This window comes from Hippocampus bargibanti, linkage group LG02 (assembly GCF_051943395.1).
Source record: "Hippocampus bargibanti isolate YZ-2025 linkage group LG02, ASM5194339v1, whole genome shotgun sequence".
Taxonomy (NCBI): Eukaryota; Metazoa; Chordata; class Actinopteri; order Syngnathiformes; family Syngnathidae; genus Hippocampus; species Hippocampus bargibanti.
Window position 1 is genome coordinate 273,841 of NC_142735.1, and position 21,296 is coordinate 295,136.

Consider the following 21,296-nt stretch of genomic DNA (forward strand, 5'->3'; position numbering starts at 1 on the left):
GCTCGCAGATAAAACTAAATACACATCCTCGCTTTTTCGCTGTTCGTTTCCTGTTTGGGCTGCATTAGGCAGTTGATGTTGAGAGACCAATTTTGATTGGATGATACTGACCTAGGTGGCCGTTTATGTTGAAACAGGTAAACGGCCCTTTTAAAAAAAATAAAAAAAATTACGAGTATCGTACACTTCAGGTTGAATGGATCGAAGGATTCGCCTTTGTGGAGAGAAAAGGTTCGGATTCTAATTTGCAATGAAATAATGCCATCGATAAAACAGTCAAATGTCACTGGCACTTTGACAAGCTCCATGCTACGTTAGCATAAACATCAATATACTTCTGTGAGAGACAGCAGAAAGGAAGCGTGGAAGCTAATGAGCCGTATGTAGGCTAGCTAGCAGTAACTTCGCATTTGGACCCGGCAAGTTGACTTTCGTTCCCATCGTTTGGCTGGATTTTTTTTACCAATCATGAGGAACGGAAAACCATTCATGTTAATGGTGAGTACTATCACAAAGTTATTTTAAATACAGTGATACCTTGGCTTACGAACGCTTTAGCTAACAAAGTTATCGCCTGACAAAGGTTAAATTCGCGAGAATATAATGAGAATCAGAAAACCTTTATTCGTCCCACAATGGGGCAATTTAATCTTGGCATACAAATTATTTTTCGGGCAATTTACAAGGAATCATTCCTCAAGATGGTGGAAGAAGAAGGCTACGTTCCTCATCAAGTGTTTCATGTTGATGAAACCAGACATTCCATTCCATCAAGCCATCAACGACCATCACAAAGGTAAATAAAACAACTTTATTATCCAGTACAGTTTATTTCTTTAAATCAATCCCATAGCACATTTATTATACATAAAACAAGGTATATTTTATGTAGTTTTAAGGCTTATTTAGTAGAAAATTATCTTTTATGGGCACCTGGGAACGGATTATTCTCATTTTAATGTTTTCCTATGGGAAATTAATGTTTGGAATACACACACAACGGGCTCGTTCGCGAACGACACATCACTCATTTTGGCAGCTCCGTGTGTATCCCGAAAAATAGTTCATATGCCAAGGTAAAATTGTCATAAATTTAACATTCGTAAACCAAAAAGTTTGTAAACCAAGGGGGTTCGTAAACCGAGATATTGTACATAATGAGCCTTCATGATTAAATTAAATGATTAACTCATTCACTGCCAGACGTGCAAAAATGTGTCCACTCAAGTGCCAGGGTTTTTGTATTGTCACTTGAATTCCAGGACCCACAGAAAAACCAGGTTTCGGATTACATAAGCATTCAATACAAGACGAGTGGAGACGTCTTGTTTCCACTCGCAAAAATCATTTGTATCTGCATCTTGTTTTTGTGAATACAAATCATCCACGTTCATAAGAAGCATTTTCTGACATTTGGGAACGTTCACAAACGAGGCACACTGTGCCAGGGATGGAAGCAGGTTTCATGTGACCAGTTAAACACGGTTCAGCACACCCATCTGTAAGAAAGGATGGGGATTTTTTTTTTTACCCAAAGCATGCCTGTTCGTGCTGAAGAAAGGAACTCTGGGTATCGTCCTATGTTCCTATAAATAATTTCACTGTCATCCTTAGGCATGAAATGCACTTTCCCAAGTTTGCGGTATAACAAGGATGCACCGTTGGTTCCGTATGTGTTGTGATCAACGAAAATCCAGACTTAAAATCAACAAAATACACAAAAGTGATGCATTTTCATGCATCTCGACAATAACAAATCTGGAAACTGCGATTGGTAGTAGTGAGTACCTTTAAAGGACAACCGACACCATTTTTTTGTTTCCTAACCGACATCAGAAAAACGTTTTATAGCATCTAAAATACCCCAAACACGCAGGCTGATATTTTTAGTCAAATGCAAAACACCAATAAAAATGAGTTAAAGTGTCCCAAAACTACTTCAAAATGACCTCGCAGATGGCGAGTTTCACAAAGTCCCGCCCCCTTGTTCGTGACATCACGCCAAGACGTCTTCCCTTGCTCTAAAATCAATGGCTTCAGATTTGTAGAAGATGCTTTCTTGTTACTCATCCAGTTATGAATATAATTCAAATAGTTCTGAAGAGGAAAGCATAAATGTTTGCAATCGATTAAAGAAGTCCTCCCGTCTCATTTTGAGGCATCTGGACTACAATGTAGCGCCCAGAAAATGCACAAGATGGCGCCCAAACTCTGTTGGAAATGGGCGTATTTGTCTACTGGGAATTTGTCTCAACTAGTATCAAATAGTAGTCTTGGTGCAACACACAACCATTCACCATCGCATTATTTGTGTTTTTCTTCTAATTTCGCCATCAAAACGGATCAACACAAAGTTTTCAGACCAAACAAAGTACCCAAAATGCATTGTGTGTCGCTTTCTCGGTCAGGGGCGTTCCTTTAGTGACGTCACGTCAGGCATCGTCACCAACTCGAAAACAAGACTTCCTGAATATTCAACACGAGTCTTAAAACGTAAAATATAGCTACAGTAAAGTCTCGTTATATCGATATCGGATATATCGATAGTCCCGGTTATATCGATATTTTTCGGACTCCCGAGAATATCGATTTAACGAGACTTTACTGTATATGCGGTGGAATCTTTGTAAAATACGCTCAGTAGAAGTCATTTGAAGTGATTTTACAAATTATGGACACAAATTGTCCGGAGGCTTCGGTTGTCCTTTAACATTGGCCTGTGGTCGGGTCTTTTTCGGTCCCATAATAGCAAAAGTACTCCACTCGATAACAAAGCACATCTGTACTCAAAGAAAACTAGTCCGCCAGCCACTGTTGCGCTGTTCGACCGTGCGGTTTGGTGTTCATCCGCCAAAAACTAGTCCACATGGCGCTTTGTGGTTTGGTTCGTCCGCCGAAAACTAGTTCGTTAGCCAAGACTATGTGCTCGCGAATTTAACGTTAGTGAGGCGAAACGTACGTGAACTAAAGCGTTCGTCAGCTGAGGTATCACTGTATTCAAATGGTATTTCTCTTCTGCTCAATTGAATATCAAAGTATTCTCTGCCTTCCAGACAGAGTCACTGAGGTGAAGACGGACATCTTTGTCACCAGTTTTGGACCTGTTTCAGACACAGACATGGTGAGAGTACACATACGCTATTTTCAATGTTTCATGAACTTTCTTCGAACGCTACTGTGACAAAATGTTCTTTGCCGCCTTCATTACATCACACACACCCCATACGCCGCAGAAATGAAGCGTTGTTGGTCTCTAGTCTATTCATGTGTCTATTCATGTGACAACAATCATCTTATGAATTATTGAAACCCTTCTTGTTATTCCTGCCGGGGCTTTGTTTAGCTAGGGCTTTCCCTGCTTTTCAATCTGAGATATGCAACCCACTCCACCTCATATCGGAAATGTCCTCGCCTTTGTTGATGATCCCATTTTCCCAGAGATGTTTGATTCTCTGAATGCTTTGTAAATGAGAAAAAACAACAAAAGACAAATTATAAAAATCCTCTTTAGGGAAGTACAGTGATACCTCGGTTTACGAACCCCTTGGCTTACGAACTTTTCGGTTTACGAACGTTAAATTTATGAAAATTTTACCCTGGCATACAAACTATTTTTCGGGATACACACGGAGCTGCCACGATGAGTGATGTGTCGTTCGCGAACGAGCCCGTTCTAACAAGAAAATGGCAGCCGGCTTGTTTTGGTCCTCTATTCCCCACCCCCAGTCGTTGGTTAAAGCCACGTGATTGGTCAAGAACGCAGCAGTGAGGGGAGGTGGTTTCAACATTAAAGAGACATGCAGACGACAGAAAGAGAGTGAGAAAATGGATAGAAAACAGTGAAATTTGGACTCGTTTCAACTTTGATAGTTCAAAGGCAGAGTGTAGAATGCAAGGTTAAAATTCCCATAAAGCATGTTCCACAAATAAATTGTACATTTGACGCAAAAAGCTATCAACCCAGCTAAAGGGAACACAATTGATGAGGAACTAGGTAAAATTATTACAGAGAAAACACCTACAAGGGATCATTCCTCAAGATGGTGAAAGAAGAAGGCTACGTTCCTCATCAAGTGTTTAATGCTGAGGAAACCGGCCACTCCATTCCATCAAGCCATCAACGACTATCACAAAGGTAAATAAAATGACTGTACGGTTTATTTCTTTCATTATAATACCATAGCACACACATTATACATAAAATAAGGTATATTTTGTGTAGTTTTAAGGCTTAGTAAAATTAGGGAGTAGACATTATGTTTTATGGGGACCTGGGAACGGATTATTCTCATTTTAATGGTTTCCTATGGGAAATTATTTTTTGGGATACACACTTTTCGCCTTACACACTCTGTCTGGGAACCAATTAAGTTCATAAGCCACACAGCAACATCTGACTGGCCAAAGGTTGAACCTGTCCATGAATTTAAGACAGATTTAGCCTTTTTCAAAAACAGATGGGATAAACACACGGGGAAGGGCAATTATTCATTCAACTTGCTGTGTTTCATTTTCCTCAAATAATAGTTTCTAAATGATCAGAAGCAAATAGGCAGAAGTGTTCACCGCCATTCACAAATTTATTCAGGATTTGAAAATATGACGTAGAGCGCCATTCCCAAATGTGTTCGGGTTTGTTTTTTTTTCTTACTGGGGTACCGATAAAGATTAGGCAACACAGAAATACCCTTAGCCACACGTAGCACTGGTCGACTTAGCGTCCTGGTACTGGGACGCTAAGTCACACGAACGCACACCTTGTTCGTGTTTTTCGATAATCTCCTTCTTCTGCTCGACCATAATTTTATTTTGTTCCCTCTTTGGCTTAACACACAGGTGTCAAAGTCAAGGCCCGCGGGCCAAATCAGGCCCGCCACATCATTTTTTTCGGCCCGCGAAAGCAAATCAAACTTGTTAAATTCCATGACGATTGCTAAAATCTGAGCCAAAATGTCATATTTTTGGATGTCAACCACAATAAAAGTCATTATTCTTGACTTCAGATTTGAAAACGAGTTATTCCTTAATTTGCTGTGTGCTCTATATGTAATATTTGAAGGGATTTAAACATTCTAATGGGTTCCCCAAATTCATGACGGCCCTCGAGAGGAAACCATAACTACAATGCGGCCCGCGGCAAAAAATGACTTTGACACCCCTGGCTTAACACGAGCCTGTGGTGGGGTCTTTTTCGGTCCCATGATAGCAAAAGTACTCCACTCGATAACAAATGACGTCTGCACTCAAAGGAAGGGGGTGTGGAAAACTAGTCCTTCAACCACCGTGGCGCTGTGTGGTTTGGTTCGTCCGCCGATAATGATTTCGCCAGCCAAGACTATATGCTCGCGAATTAAATGTTCGTGAGGCGAAACGTTCGTGAGCTAAAGCGTTCGTAAGCTGAGGTATCACTGTACGATCAAAAACGTCAATGGAGAATACATACCGTTTTTAGTTCACGATTTTACACCGAGGATTGTGAGTCTGTTGCATTCGCTATCCACACAAAGAGGAACAATCAGACTGACGACATTTCCTCTTCCCTTTAGGAATACACCATCGATGTTTTCTTCAGGCAAGCCTGGAAGGATGAAAGATTAAAATTTAATGGACCAATGAATATTTTGCCTCTCAACAATCTGATGGCGAGTAAAATCTGGACCCCTGACACTTTTTTCCATAATGGGAAAAAATCAGTGGCTCATAACATGACCATGCCTAATAAATTGCTGAGGATCAAAGATGACGGCACGTTGTTGTACACCATGAGGTAATTTTTGGCAAATAAATTCATCTGACTATTGATACATCTTGAATCCATGTGCGATGATTAAAGATGGAATTTAAAGGACAACCGACGTCTCCGGACAAGTTGTGTCCATAATTTGTAAAATGGCTTCAAATGACTTCGACTGAGCGTATTTTACAAAGATTCCACCGCATATAGCTATATTTTACCTTTTAAGACTCGCGCTGAATATTCACAAAGTCTTGTTTTTGAGTTGGTGACGAGTCCGTACGTGACGTCACTAAAGGACCGCCCCACGACCGTAAAAAGGACGCATTGTAACTTGTTTGGTCTGGGGACCTCGTGTTGCACCCAAAAGCCGCCAGAAGGCCAGAAGAGTGCGTCCAAGCGCCATATAAGGAATTTACCAGCCTGTGGAAACGGAGGTGGCCACAGGAGGTCGCCATTTTGTGCCTCTTTTTTTCGTTGAGACATCTCCCCCCAATGTTGCCTCAAAATGGCAATTTTTTTAATCGATTGCAAACATGTATTCTTTCCTCTTCAGAACTATTTGAATCTTATTCATAACTGGATGTGTCACAAGAAAGCAGATTCTCCGAATCTGAAGCCATTGTTTTGATTCACAAGCAATGCAAGACGTCTTGGCGTGACGTCACGAACTGGGGGCGGGACTTTCTGAAAATGCCCAATTCGCAGCTCAATTTTTTGCAGATTTTGGACACTTTAAGTCATTTTTATTGGTGTTTTGCATTTGACTAAAAATATCATACTGCGTGTTTTGGGTATTTTAGATACTATAAAACGTTTTTCTGATGTCAGTTAAAAAACAAGAAAGTGACGTCGGTTGTCCTTTAAGCTTTGATCTCACGCTGATAGGTAGACAGAGTAATCAATAACTGTAAAAGCCATCATTTCTCTCCACAGATGCTGTATTTAAATACAGATCTAATTTAGCAGAATCTCACCAGGAAATAAACAGTTTTACTAGTAAAAGGAGTCATTTTCACCCAAGTAACTGGTTTTGAGTAGCGGGCCATGAATTTCATTGCTAGGCCTTCAGTAGTGCTATGTCTGAATCCAGACTGGAAAAAGTGTGGTGTGATTTACTACATGTCCACTAGAGGGTACCATTAGCCATGAAATAACTGACTGACCTTTCTTAATGATGTCCATTTTGTCTTGAAAAGTCCACCTTGAAAATGGCTTGAACAGTAAATCTGTAACCAAATCAATTTCTTCTCCTCCTTCAGCCATTGTGGGTTGACAAAACTGCTATTAAGTCAACACAAAAATATATTTGCTTATGCAGCTCGCTACAGATACAGTGAGCTAGCTGTGGCCAGTATGCACTTATCACTCGCGGCTAGTGATCCTATGATTGGCTAGTGACTACCCATTGTGGGTTGAGAAAACTGCTATTAAATCATCACAAAAATCCTTGCTACAGATACAGTGTGCTAGCTCTGGCCATTATGCGCTTATGGCTAGCGGCTAGTGATGCTATGATTCGCTAGTGACTAGCCATTGTGGGCTGACAAAACCGCGATTAAATTATCACAAAAAATGCTGGCTACAGATACAGTGTGCTAGCCCTGGCCATTATGCACTTATGACTAGCGGCTAATGATACGATGATGCGCTAGTCACTAGCCATTGTGGGTTGACAAAACCGCTATTAAATAATCACAAAAATGCTCGCTACAGGTACAGTGTGCTAGCTCTGGCCATTATGCTAGTGACTAGCCAATCATAATTTGCGAAAAACTTTGCCAGCAGCATTCTGGAGCAGCTGGAGACGCGTCATGGAGGATTGGCTGACTCCAAAGTAAAGCGCATTAAAGTAATTGAGCCGAGATGTGACAAAGGCATAAATTACTGCTGAGAAAGGAAAGGAAAGTTTTTATTTTAGCCAGCAGCCGAAGATGAAAGAATTTAACAACAGCACCAATTTGTCGGTCAAGTTTAACGTCTCTTTACTGTAAATAATGTTTACTATGTGGAAATGTACAGTATAAATCACCTTTGTTGCATAGAGTGAATATTCTGATCAAAATATGCCAAAATACAGCTAACATCCGACTTACGACCACCCATACTTACGACCACGACCTCCAGACCCTATTTCTAAAATGATTAATTCTACGCCTAGCATCGCAACATGCTAGCAGGCTGGCAACGCGTACAACAATTTTGGCCAGCCAGCATGTCACTCTCGCACAGCAATCGACCGTGTGATGGCACTCGAGTTTGCGAGTCATTTCGCTTCCGAGTCTCTATTCAACATTTTGAATGTATTCGACAGTTTATTTCGACTTAGGACCATTTTGACTTACGACCGTTTGATCGGAACGGAACTTGGTCGTAAGTCGGATGTTACTTGTATTTAGATTACAAATAGTGCATGCAACGTGTGAGTTAAATTTAGGGGCTTGGTTGTTTTTTTGAAAGATGCCTCACTTCTGTTGATATCTTTTATGCATTTTCCACCTGTAATAACTGCTGATTTGACTTCAGGTTAACCGTGCATGCGGAGTGCCCGATGCATCTGGAGGATTTCCCCATGGATTTTCACTCCTGTCCGCTTAAATTTGGCAGCTGTGAGTAACACGGATGATGATCGTGCGTACTGAATGTGGTTTCTTTCCATTTTTTTTTCTGAGCACCTGCTCACGAAAACAAAGTTACCCATTTTTCTGTGGGTGAGCAGCGGCAGCCATATGCCTTCACCCAACCTGGAAGTCACTCGAATAGATAGAAAGCTAGCTGGCTAGACTATAGATAGCGAATAGCTGGGCAGCTAGATAACTATATGGCGAATAGATAGCTAGCTAGATAGCCGGCCAGGGAGCTAGATGGCAAATAGATAGCAAATAGTTACTTAGCGGGATAGCTAGATACCCTCTAATTATCTCTCAAGCAAATACAATGAGCTCAGAACGGATCCTCGAGATAACAAAACTCTGCTATAATACTGAAGTGTCAATAATGATAATAATAATAATAATAATAATAATAATAATAACCATCATCATCATTTGATTTCTAAGCGCCTTTCAAAACTCTCAAGGTCACTTAACAGTCACAGGATCAATTTTTCTGTGGGTGAGCAGCGGCAGCCACACATGCCAGAAAGCTAGCTTGCTAGCTAATAGATAGCGAATAGCTAGATAGCAAACAGATAGCTAGATCGATAGCTAATAGATCACAACACGAGCCAGCGTTGACTCAATCCGGAATAACTCAAATCGATAGAAAATTAGCTAGCTAATAGATAGCTAATAGATAGCAACACGAGCCAGCGTTGACTCAACCCGGAATAACTCAAATAGATAGAAAGTTAGCTAGCTAATAGATAACTAATAGATAGCCAGCTAGATGTACAGAATATGCATTCACTGTGACTTATTTTCATTGTACAATAGAAGCACTCAGCTGAAATTTAATACACATGAAAAAAATGATCCGGTTACAGGGCGCGTGAAATTGTTCATCGTTATTAAGTGCAGCAATATAAATGTGAAATCATTTTGTTCCGTTTAAGGAGAACTACTGTACTAAGAAAAATATGTTTTATAGTCCTATGGCTTCATGTCTTCAATGTGCATTGTCACTGTTCCTTATTCATATTCTGTGGTGTGTTTTTTGTTTTCGTCTTTAGACGCTTACACAATCTCGGAAGTGACTTATGCTTGGACTCTAAATGCCTCCGATTCCGTAGTAGTGGAAGGAGAAAGCTCCCGTCTGAATCAGTATGACTTACTCGGACAAACGGCGGGGCAGGAAACTATTAAATCAAGTACAGGTAAGCGCATGCTCACACCAGTCAAAGTTTGGAGTGAAACAAAAACAAGTAAAGGACAACCGACACCTAACTGACATCAGAAAAAACGTTTTATAGCATCTAAAATACCCAAAACACACAGGCTGATATTTAGTCAAATGCAAAACACCAATCAAAACGAGTTAAAGTGTCCCGAAACTACTTCAAAATGACCCTGGAAATTGCGAGTTTCAGAAGGTCCCGCCCCCTTGTCCGTGACGTCACGCCAGGACGTCTTGCCTTGCTCGAGAATCAAAACAATGGCTTCAGAGAGTTCAGATTTGGAGAAGATGCTTTCTTGTTACTCATCCAGTTATGAATATGATTCAAATAGTTCTGAAGAGGAAAGCATAAATGTTTGCAGTCGATTAAAGAAGTCCTTCTATATCAATTCGAGCCATCAGGACTCCAATGTAGCGTCCCAGATAATGCACAAGATGGCGCCGAAGCTCGGTTGGAAATGGGCTAATTTGTCTGCTGGGAATTTGTGTCAACTACTATCAAATAGTAATCTTGGTGCAACACACAACGATTCACCATCGCATTATTTATGTGTTTTCCATCAACACGAAGTTTTCAGTCCAAACAAAGTACCCAAAATGCATTGTGTGTCGTTTTCTCGGTCAGGGGCGTTCCTGACGTGACGTCACGTCAGGCATCGTCATCAACTGGAAAACAAGACTTCCTGAATATTCAGCACAAGTCTTGAAACGTGAAGTGATTTTACAAATTACGGACACAACTTCAGCGTCGGTTGTCCTTTAAAGTCAATCTCGACATTTTCCACTCACACTGAGGCATCCTCACACTTTCAAAATAAAACATTCTTCACCATTGTTGTTTAGCATCCATGTAGATCACAGGTGTCTAAGTCAAGGCCCGGGGGCCAAATCTGGCCCACCACATCATTTTATTCGGCCCGCGAAAGCAAATCCAAGTTGGGAAATTCTATGATGCTGGCTAAAGTCTGAACCAAAATTTCAAATTGTAACAGTCATTATTCTTGACTTCAGATTTGAAAACTAGTTATTCATTAATTTACCCCCAAGAGGAAGTAGCAACTACTATGTGGCCAATGGCAAAAAATGACCTTGATGTAGATGCTCATTTATTGATTTTTAAAAAACATGAACTGCATATATATATATATATATATATATATATATATATATATATATATATATATATATATATATATATATATATATATATATATATATATATATATATATTTGTTAATTAAAGTACAATAATAGAATTGCATTATCATGTAAAAAGCCAAAATATATTCGTTTTTTTTTTTGTATGGGTGGGGAAGATTAATTGCATTTATTATTAATTTCAGTGGGGGAAACATGATATGGGACACAAGCATGTTCACAGAAAAAAAATGAAAAAGTACCGTATTTTCTGGAATATAAGGTGCACTTTCATATAAAAAAAAACCTTTTACATACATAAGCTGCACCGCATTATAAGGGGCACCTTCAGTGAATTACATATTTCAAAACATTTTCCATGCATAAGGTGCACCGCATTATAAGGGGCACCTTCAATGAATGACATATTTCAAAACATTTTCCATACATAAGGTGCACCGCATTATAAGGGGAAACTTTAAAGAATGACATATTTCAAAACATTTTCCATGCATAAGGTGCACCGCATTATAAGGGGCACCTTCAATGAATGACATATTTCAAAACGTTTTTCCATACATAAGATGCACCACATTATGACCAGTATTAGAAAAAATCTTGGTGCGCCTTATAGTGCCGAAAATACGGTATTTGATATCGTCACTGTAGCACTAATTTTCATTCAGCGTGGACCAGAAACCCAAAAGCAGGATGACAGGTGTGCCTGCTGCTCCTACAAGCCTTTCCACTTTATCGAAGCTCCCCACGGAGAATGAAAATGGCCAGACCTTTCCACGCAGTCTTGTTGCTGTGTCTTTTTCCCCGATGTTTGCGTGCGTGCAATGAACTAATAACCATAAAAAGAAACGCATGATGCTGACACAGTATAGGACAAAACAGAAAAACATGCTCATCGGGTAGAAAATGACGGAAATATTATCAACCACTGTCAGTATGCGGGAAAAAAAAACCAAAAAAAGGCATAGCATGAAAATTTGAGCATTTTAACTCATTTGCTACCATTAATAATAATAATAATAATACATTTCATTCATTTATTCAAGAGGAATCAAACCCCAAAACACGGTATTCATTCGTTCGTTCATTTGTTCATCCATTTGTTTATGTAATGATACCTAGCTAGCTAGCTAGCTTTCTATCTATTTGAGTGATTTCCGGGTTGAGTGAACGCTGGCGCATGTGGCTGCCGCTGCTCACCCACAGAAAAATGTATCATGTGACTGTAAAGTGACCTTGAAGAGGAAAGCATAAATGTTTGCAATCGATTAAAGAAGTCCTTCCAGATCAATTCAAGCGGTCTGGACTCCAATGTAGCGCCCAGAAAATGCCCAATTTATTTAATTATAATACCATAGCACATTTATTATACATAAAATTATGTATATTTTGTGTAGTTTTAAGGCTTAGAAAATTGGAAAGTAGAAAATTATGTTTTATGGGGACCTGGGAACGGATTATTCTCGTTTTAATGGTTTCCTATGGGAAATTAATTTTTGGGATACACACTTTTCGCCTTACACACTCTGTCTGGGAACCAATGAAGTTTGTAAGCCAAGGTATCACTGTACAGTGATACTGCTGATTTTTTTTTAACTCAGTAAATTTGCATTAATTAATTTTTTTGGGGAACATTTTACAATCAGCTGTTGATTTTTGTCATAAGGAAAACTATGGAGTAGATGAGATCTGCAACTGTGTGTGATTCTCAAGACAGCATTGATCTAATTTTAGAAGTCTTATTTAGTTGCGGAAACAGCAAGACACCGGTGGGAGTGTCGTTGGCGCTGGGAGATCACTGCCGCTTTCATGTTTTCAGCCTTCAAATGTGATTTAAGGCTCAGTTGTGTGTCGCATTCATTTATTTGGAGTTTCTCTTCATCATCTTGCATCATTGTCTGTGGAGGAGGCTTCTCAATTTTTATTCACAGAAATTATCTTTATGAAAGGATAACCGACACCATTTTTTTTTGTTTCCGAACTGACATCAGAAAAACGTTTCATAGCATCTAAAATACCCAAAACACGCAGTATATTTTTAGTCAAATGCAAAACACCAATAAAAATGACTTAAAGTGTCCCAAAACTGCCACAAAATGACATCGGAACTGGGGAGATTCAGAAAGTCCCGCCCCCTTGTTCGTGACGTCACTATTGGTCACACACTGCCTTGCTCCACAATCAAAACAATGGCTTCAGAAAGTTCAGATTCGGAGAAGATGCTTTCTTGTGACTCACCCAGTTATGAATATGATTCCAATAGTTCTGAAGAGGAAATCATAAATGGTTGCAATCGATTAAAGAAGTCCTTCCGTACCAATTCGAGCCGTCTGGACTCCAATGTAGCGCCCAGAAAATGCACAAGATGGCGCACAAGCTCTGTTGGAAATGGGCTGATTTGTCCGCTGGGAATTTGTGTAAGCTTACACCTTCTTTATGCGTGGTACCGCAATTGGCTGTGACACACAACGATTCACCATCGCGTTATTTATGTAGTTTTCCTTCTAATTTCGCCATCTACACTGTGTTTTCAACCGAAAAAAAGTACCCAAAATGCATTGTGTGTCGCTATCTCGACAGGGGCGTTTCCTCCGTGACGTCACTTAGGGCATCGTTATCAACTCGAAAATAAGACTTAAAAGGTAAAATATAGCTCTATGCCGTGGAATCTTTATAAAATGCACTCAGTAGAAGTCATTTGAAGTGATTTTTACAAATTATGGACGCAACTTGTCCGGAGGTGTCGGTTGTCCTTTTGAAGTTCAGGCCTTCAAGGTGGTGTTGATGAATGCAAATGAAATAGGCAGCGGTAGACGTGCTAACCACTGTGGTTTGCGTTTAAAATTTCATACGCAACAAAAATAAATAAATTACATTTAATAAAGATTGATTGATTTTTCTGCATCTATCTATCTATTTATCTCGCTACCTAGCTCGCTACCTAGCTCTCTACCTAGCTCTCTATCTCTCTATCTATCTATCTATCTATCTATCTATCTATCTATCTATCTATCTATCTATCTATCTATCTATCTATCTATCTATCTATCTATCTATCTATCTATCTATCTATCTATCTATCTATCTATCTATCTAGGAGATAGCTAGCTGACTAGCTAACTAGCTTACTAGCTATGTACGTTTTACAATTGACTGTTTGACGTCTGACATTTGACTGTTAGACATTTGACATTGCAATTTTTGTAAACAAACACCCGTTTTAAGATCTAGTCCGCATTCTTTTACAAATTACCGTCAATTATATATGTCATGCACAGCTTTAAACATTATTTTTTTACAAGTCGTTTCCAACATTAGCAATGAAATCGTGTGTGTTTCATATTTGCCCAGTGACTGCCTTTCACTATCAAGGGAATCCCAGCATCCATTTCATTCACTCGGACTCTCCTTTCATGAACGAAACGCTCCTATCGAGGATAAGTGGCGCGTGATATCTTCTTCATAGGAAGAAAAATGACTTGCTGTGACTGTTTCTTTGGTTCAACTAGTCGCTCTACATTATCTGATTGGCTGACTTTAAATGAATCATTCATTAGTGGTGTGTCAGGGTTTAATGTAGCGTACTTGCAAACTAGGTCATTTGGCACGAGTAAATGTGCTCTGGGGCGACACCGGGGTGGACATCTTGCACAAACATGTGAACATAGCGTCACACGCTTGCAAATGTCCTATTATTTCGCAACACGTTCACGTTCTTACTTGTTACTTTAAAGCATTTGCGTGTTGTACACTTGAATGCATAGCGCGCTATACATATCGAACACACATTGAAAAGGGAATTGCGTTATTTCATTCCGCTAACAGGGACCCTCACATTTCAGGGTCTAAATAATAGAAGACAGGATGCGAGTAAGTTTCTGGGTCTTGGTGGTGTGTGTTGTGCCTCATTGCTGTCAGGTCTTGATTTACTGACACGTGAAAGAGAGCAGGAGGGAGACATTTTAAGGGGGAGAAAAATGGTCGGCAACAATTTTGAATCAGATTGTCAGTGTCTGAAATAACGCCTGCCCGGACGTCCGGGGCGTGCAACTTTTACGTCGGGCGTACAACTTATAAAATGTCTCCGCTTGGGTGGCCAACAACTTTTTCATTTCATTTATAAGCGCCTTTCAAAACTCTCAAGGACACTTTACAGTCACAGGATATTTTTTTTCTGCGGGTGAGCAGCGGCAGCCATATGTGTCAGCGTTCATTCAACACAGAAATAACATCAAATAAATAAATAAAAATAATAATAATAATACATTTCATTTATAAGCGCATTTCAAAACTCTCAAGGTCACTTTACAGTCACAGGATATTTTTTCTGCGGGCGAGCAGCGGCAGCCATATGCGCCAGCGTTCACTCAACCCGGAACAACAATAATAATAATAACAACCATGATAACAACGACCGTAATAACAACAACAATAAGAATAAGAAGAATAAAAGCAATCATAATAACCATCATAACAAAACAATAATAATAATAATAATAATACTAACCATAATAATAATAGCCATAATAACAACAACAATAATAATAACCATAAGAACAATACAGTAAAGTCTCGTTATATCGATATTGAAGGGAGTGCGAAAAAATATCGATATAACCGGGACTATCGATATATCCGACCCTGTTTGCATGTAATTTTCTCCGTGCGTGCATAGAAATAGTATCGATATAACCGGGACTATCGATATATCCGATGTCGATATAACCAGACTTTACTGTAATAATAAGATTTATAATAAGATTTATAATAAAGTTCATCATCAGAATAACCATAATAATAACTCAAATAGCCAGCTAGCTAACAGATAGCTAATAGATAGCCAGCTAGACAGTTAGCTAACTAGCTAGATAGCCATATAGCTAATAAATAGCCAGCTACATAGCTAGCAAGCTAGCCAGATAGCTAATAGATAGCAAATGGATAGCAAATAGATAGCCAGCGAGGTAGCGATTCTGTAGGAAAACCGACCTGGTTGGTACTGCGAGTACAAGCCCAACCCCGGCGAACCACCCGCACCTGAACCCGGCGCGGAACTGGAACCAATGGGAACGGCGTACTGCTGCTGAGGATAGATAGCAAATAGCGAGCTAGCGAGATAGCTAGCCAGATAAATAAATCAAGAGAAGAGTCACACGTTCAAGGCCGTTGTAAAAAAACAAAAAACGGTTTGCCCAATGCTCCCTTAAAGGACAACCGACGTCACTTTTTTGTTTCCTAACTGATATCAGAAAAACGTTTTATAGCCTCTAAAATACCCAAAACACGCGGTATCATATTTTTCGTCAAATGCAAAACACCAATAATTTTTTTTTTTTTTTGCCGCGGGCCACATTGTAGTTCTGGTTTCCTCTCGAGGGTCGTTATGAATTTGGGGAACCCATTAGAATGTTTAAATCCCTTCAAATATTACATATAGAGCACACAGCAAATTAATGAATAACTCGTTTTCAAATCTGAAGTCAAGAATAATGACTTTTATTGTGGTTGACATCCAAAAATATGAAATTTTGGCTCGGATTTTAGCAATCGTCATGGAATTTAACAAGTTTGATTTGCTTTCGCGGGCCGAAAAAAATGATGTGGCTGGCCGGATTTGGCCCGCGGGCCATGACTTTGACACCTGTGGTCTAAAAAGTACTTCAATTTAAAACCGGAATTGGCTAGTTTCAGAAGGTCCCCCCCCCCCCATGTTCGTGGTGTCACGGCAAGACCTCGTGATCTGTAGGGTTTGACTAATAATAGAAAAATGACCATTTGTGACGGTTCTTCAGATGATCTTTCACGGTGTACTCATGTGCTGCAATGCATTGACTGAGGGTCACTCTGAACAGGCAGAACGAGCTGGATCAAAGCAAATAATCAGGGAAGCATTTTGTTGTGGTCAAACAACAACCACTCATCATTTTCTGGCATGACAAAGAATGTCATTGCTGTGGAGACATGGCCAAACATTTCATCAGCGGAGTATAGAAAATGTACAATTATACCACCTTGAGGGGATGATGCCTATTTTCCTTCCCAGGCCTTGTTGCTACGGTAACACCACTCTTTGTAAATGGATATGCTGTAAGGGCCAAGAAGGACCATTGGGGAGATGGTTTTGTTTTGCGGCATGCAATTACTACCATTTGGATGGAGCAAGAGTACTGGTATAGTTCGGTGTAGCAAAAGCGTTCAATATACAGTGATACCTTCCTTTACGAACCTCTTGGCTCACGAACTTTTCGATTTACGAACATTACATTAATGAAAATTTGACCTTGGCATACAGACCATTTTTCGGGATACACACGGAGCTGCCACAATGAGTGATGTTTCGTTCGCGAACGAGCCCGTTCTCCTCGCGAGAAAATGGCAGTCGGCTTGTTTTGGTTCTCTCTTCCCCGCCCCCAGTCTTCGGTTAAAGCCACGTGATTGGTCAAGAATGCAGCTGTCACGGTTTGCGAGGTGGTGATGGCGGGTTCGGATCCCAAAAAGCAGGCAGGAGGGAGCAGGAGGTTGTTTGACAAATTGTATTAAAATGTATTGTATTTAGTTTTTTTTTTTGTTCTTTTGACTTCAAGACGGCGCCGCGAGAGTGGCTGCCTTTCCAGCAGCTCATGTATTTCGTTTTTCTACTTTCATTCCTTTCATCACTTTGCTGCTGTGAAATGTAAATTTCTCCACTGTGAGACTAATAAAGGCATATCCAATCCAATCCAAAATAAAGTCAGCAGTAACAAAATGTAAAACATCAAAATGATCTGAATGGAAAAAATACAAAGTAGCAAAAGAAAACCAAGTGTAAAAGTCCGCCAAGGTTAAACAAACACGTACACAATGCATGCAGCAACCAAGCAGCAAACAAACAATGAATCGGCACCGGATGATCGTGCCAGGTGTCCTTTTAAGTGTCATTGATTATAACGACCAGCACCTGCGAGGCTGCCGGCAGGGCTGACGTCGCTACCCGCTGGTCGCCAATCTGATCGGGACGACCAGCACCTGTGCAGGTGCAGGCGAGGCCGACAGCGCCCCCCGTTGGTCGCCAACCAGATCATGACAGCGGCAGTGAGGTGGGGGCGGGGGGGGGGGGGGGGGGGTTAAACATTAAAGAGACAGGCAGACGACAGAGACAGAGTAATAAAATGGATAGAAAACAGTGACATTTGAACTTTTTTCAACCTTGATAGTTCAAAAGCAGAGTGTAGACTGCAAGGTTAAAATTCCCATCAATCAGTCTCCACAAATAACCTGCACAAGCCATCTGTACATTTGATGCAAAAAGCTAAAAGCGCAGCTAAACAGAACACAATGATGAGGAACTAGGTAGAGAAAGCACCTACAAGGGATCATTCCTCAAGATGGTGAAAGAAGAAGGCTTCGTTCCTCATCAAGTGTTTGATGCTGATGAAAGCGGCCACTCCATTCCATCAAGCCATCAACGACCAACACTAAGGTAAATAAAACGACTTTATTATACAGTACAGTTTATTTCTTTAATTATAATACCACATTTATTATACATAAAATAAGGTATATTTTGTGTAGTTTTAAGGCTTAGAAAATTAGAAAGTACAAAATTATGTCTATGGGGACCTGGGAACGGATTATTCTCGTTTTAATTGTTTCCTATGGGAAATTATTTTTTGGGATACACACTTTTCGCCTTACACGCTCTGTCTGGCAAACAATTAAGTTTGTAAGCCAAGGTATCAGTGTACAAATGTATATACGGCAACAGAGGAAATGACTCAATGCCTATACAATATCTGGAACAATCAAAAGACATGATGAATAAAAATCTTTGGCCATTAGCTTTCGGGGCGGATGCCAGCGCCGTCCGTCTTTAAAAAGGGACTTTTCTTTGCCAAGGAGCAACGTTTCTAGGCCTTTATTCCAGATGGCAGCAAATAAGCTACGTTTGTCTGTTGTGTTGCCATGGGTAACGCATCTTCTCATGTCTAACTGTGGTTTCTCTTTGAGAAGGTCTGCTTAATGCTGCTGCACTTTCATTGTGAGGCACCCTGATACTCTTTGTCTATGCTCGTCTTTGACATTGTAATAATAATAATAATAATAATAATAATAATAATAATAATAATAATAATAATAATACATTACATTTCAAGCGCCTTTCAAAGCTCTCAAGGACACTTTACAGTCACAGACAAGCATAGATACAATAATACATATAATACAATTATAAATAGAATACAATAAATCAAATACAATTGTAAATAGAAACAAGAGATAGATCTAAACAGAAAATGCAATTTTAAATAGGTGGGTCTTGAGATGGGATTTGAAGGTGAGGTGAAGTGAGTTCCAGAGTTTGGGGGCAGAGCAGCTGAAAGCTCTGCCCCCCATCGTGCTGAGACTGGCAGGGAGGGGCACACAGAGGTGGAGGGAGGAAGAGGATCTGAGGGAACGAGAGGGAATAGACATTTGAAGAAGGTCAGATAGGTATTGTGGGAGGGGGGGGGGGGTAAGGTTATGGATAGCTTTAAAGGACAACGGACACCATTTTTTTGTTTCCTAACTGACATCAGAAAAACGTTTTATAACATCTAAAATACCCAAAACAATGATATTTTTAGTCAAATGCAAAACACCAATAAAAATGACTTAAAGTGTCCAAAAACTACTTCAAATTGAACCCGGAAGTGGCCTTTTTGATGAAGTGATTGGCATGTTTTTTTTTTTTGTTTTTAATTATATTCACTCAAATGCAACACAGAGGAATTAGCATGACAGGGCTGCGTGCATGTTTCACTTAGCATCTCCGGTGGAACTTCAGAGGTCTATGGGAAGTTTTCCAAACACCTTCCTCCAAATTGTACAAACTTTGGTGGCATCCCATTTTAGACGTTCCACTGGAATAGATATTTAGTAAAAAGATCATGCTAAAATTGGTGAAAAGGTTTCTTCTGTACTTCTTTGAAGGTGTCGGACGTTTCGCTTCCCATCTAAGAAGCTTCATCAGCAAACTAAAGTCTTACTGGTAGTTTCTGACCTATATATATATCCCTACAGTCCAGACATGGCGGTGCCGGACTCTGCTATGATAGGTCCCTGCTCTCAGGTTGGGGGGAGCAGAGGACTAATCCCTGCGGCTCCACTGATAGCTTCTATTGTCCTGACTGACGACTGGCCTGATTGTCCACTTTGCCCTGGTATCGCCTCATCAGCATGACTAATCCTATGTTGCCTAAGCAGTCGATTGTACGAACGATCCAAATTGAACCTCACCCCACCATTACGGTTAAGGGAATGGTTTTGCTGTTTTATGAAAATAGCTTCTTTTACTCCCCTTTCAAGCCATTTATTTTCTTTCGCAAAGATTTTAACCTCATTGTCGTCAAATGAGTGGTTGCTAGCTTTTAGGTGCATACGTACTGCCGATTGAGGCCCACTAGTATTATCCCTGCGATGTTGGTTTGCTGACGAAGCTTCTTGGATGTTAAGCGAAACGTCCGACACCTTCAAAGAAGTACAGATGGCGGCTGAAGAAACCTTTTCATCGATGGACCATTCCTGTACGACTGAGAGCTTACACAGACGCATGCTAAAATTGCTAAAAGGCTATGAATAGAACTCATTGAAACTTTACATTGTCTGCAGTACATTGAATTGCAAATGAATTTCCTTCATTTACATCATTCAATTTCATTGTATTTGCTTATCATTTGTACCTGCATTGTCAATCGTTATTTATTCATGCTTTTTATTCCCACCCAAATCTGTAGCAGCGCTTGTGATGCTTTGCACTGACCTCCGTTTCCGCTCAGGTGAATACACTGTGATGACAGCTCATTTCCATTTGAAGAGGAAGATTGGCTATTTTGTCATCCAGACGTACCTCCCATGCATCATGACAGTCATCCTCTCACAAGTGTCTTTCTGGCTGAATAGAGAATCAGTGCCGGCAAGAACTGTATTTGGTAAGAGCTTGAATCACTCTTTGACAATTCTCTTCTCCTTGTTCGTTCTTCCATTTCCAGCGAGGAAAAGGTTTCTTCAGCCGTCATTTGTACTTCTTTGAAGGTGTCAGATGTTTCACTTCTCATCCAAGAGGCTTCGTCAGCGAACTACAATTTTTGCTGGTAGCTCTGACACTATATATATATATATATATATATATATATATATATATATCCCAACTGTCCAGGGGTGGCGGTCCCAGACCTCTGATAGGTCCCTGCTCTAAGGTGGGGGGGGGGGGGGGGCAGAGGACTATTCCCTGAGGCTACACTGATTACCTTTATTGTCCTAACTGATTATGGTCTAAGACTGGCCCGATTGCCCCATTCGCTCTGGTATCGCCTCATCAGGATGACTAAGCCTATGTGGTAACGAACTAAGAAGTCTGTTGGAGGCGCGATCCAAATTAAACCTCACAGCACCATGGCGATTTTGCTGTTTTTATAAAAATAGCTTCTTTTACTCCCCTTTCAAAGCATCTATGTTCTTTCGCTAAGATTTTAACCTCACTATCGTCAAATGAGTGGTTGCTAGCTTTTAGGTGCATATGTATTGCAGATTGAGGCCCACTAGTTAGACGTTATCAACA

The 21,296-nt window shown here is 40.1% G+C and overlaps 1 protein-coding gene across 1 annotated transcript in view; it reads left to right on the forward strand.

Annotated features, from left to right (window-relative positions):
- gabra2b (gamma-aminobutyric acid type A receptor subunit alpha2b) overlaps positions 1-21,296 on the forward strand; it is a 38,343-nt gene that overhangs the window by 5,734 nt on the left and 11,313 nt on the right. Inside the window, exons 4-8 of the mRNA XM_089019388.1 lie at positions 3,054-3,121; positions 5,547-5,767; positions 8,261-8,343; positions 9,405-9,548; positions 20,515-20,667. Coding sequence (XP_088875514.1) covers positions 3,054-3,121; positions 5,547-5,767; positions 8,261-8,343; positions 9,405-9,548; positions 20,515-20,667 — 669 coding nt within the window. The remainder of the gene's footprint in view (positions 1-3,053; positions 3,122-5,546; positions 5,768-8,260; positions 8,344-9,404; positions 9,549-20,514; positions 20,668-21,296) is intronic.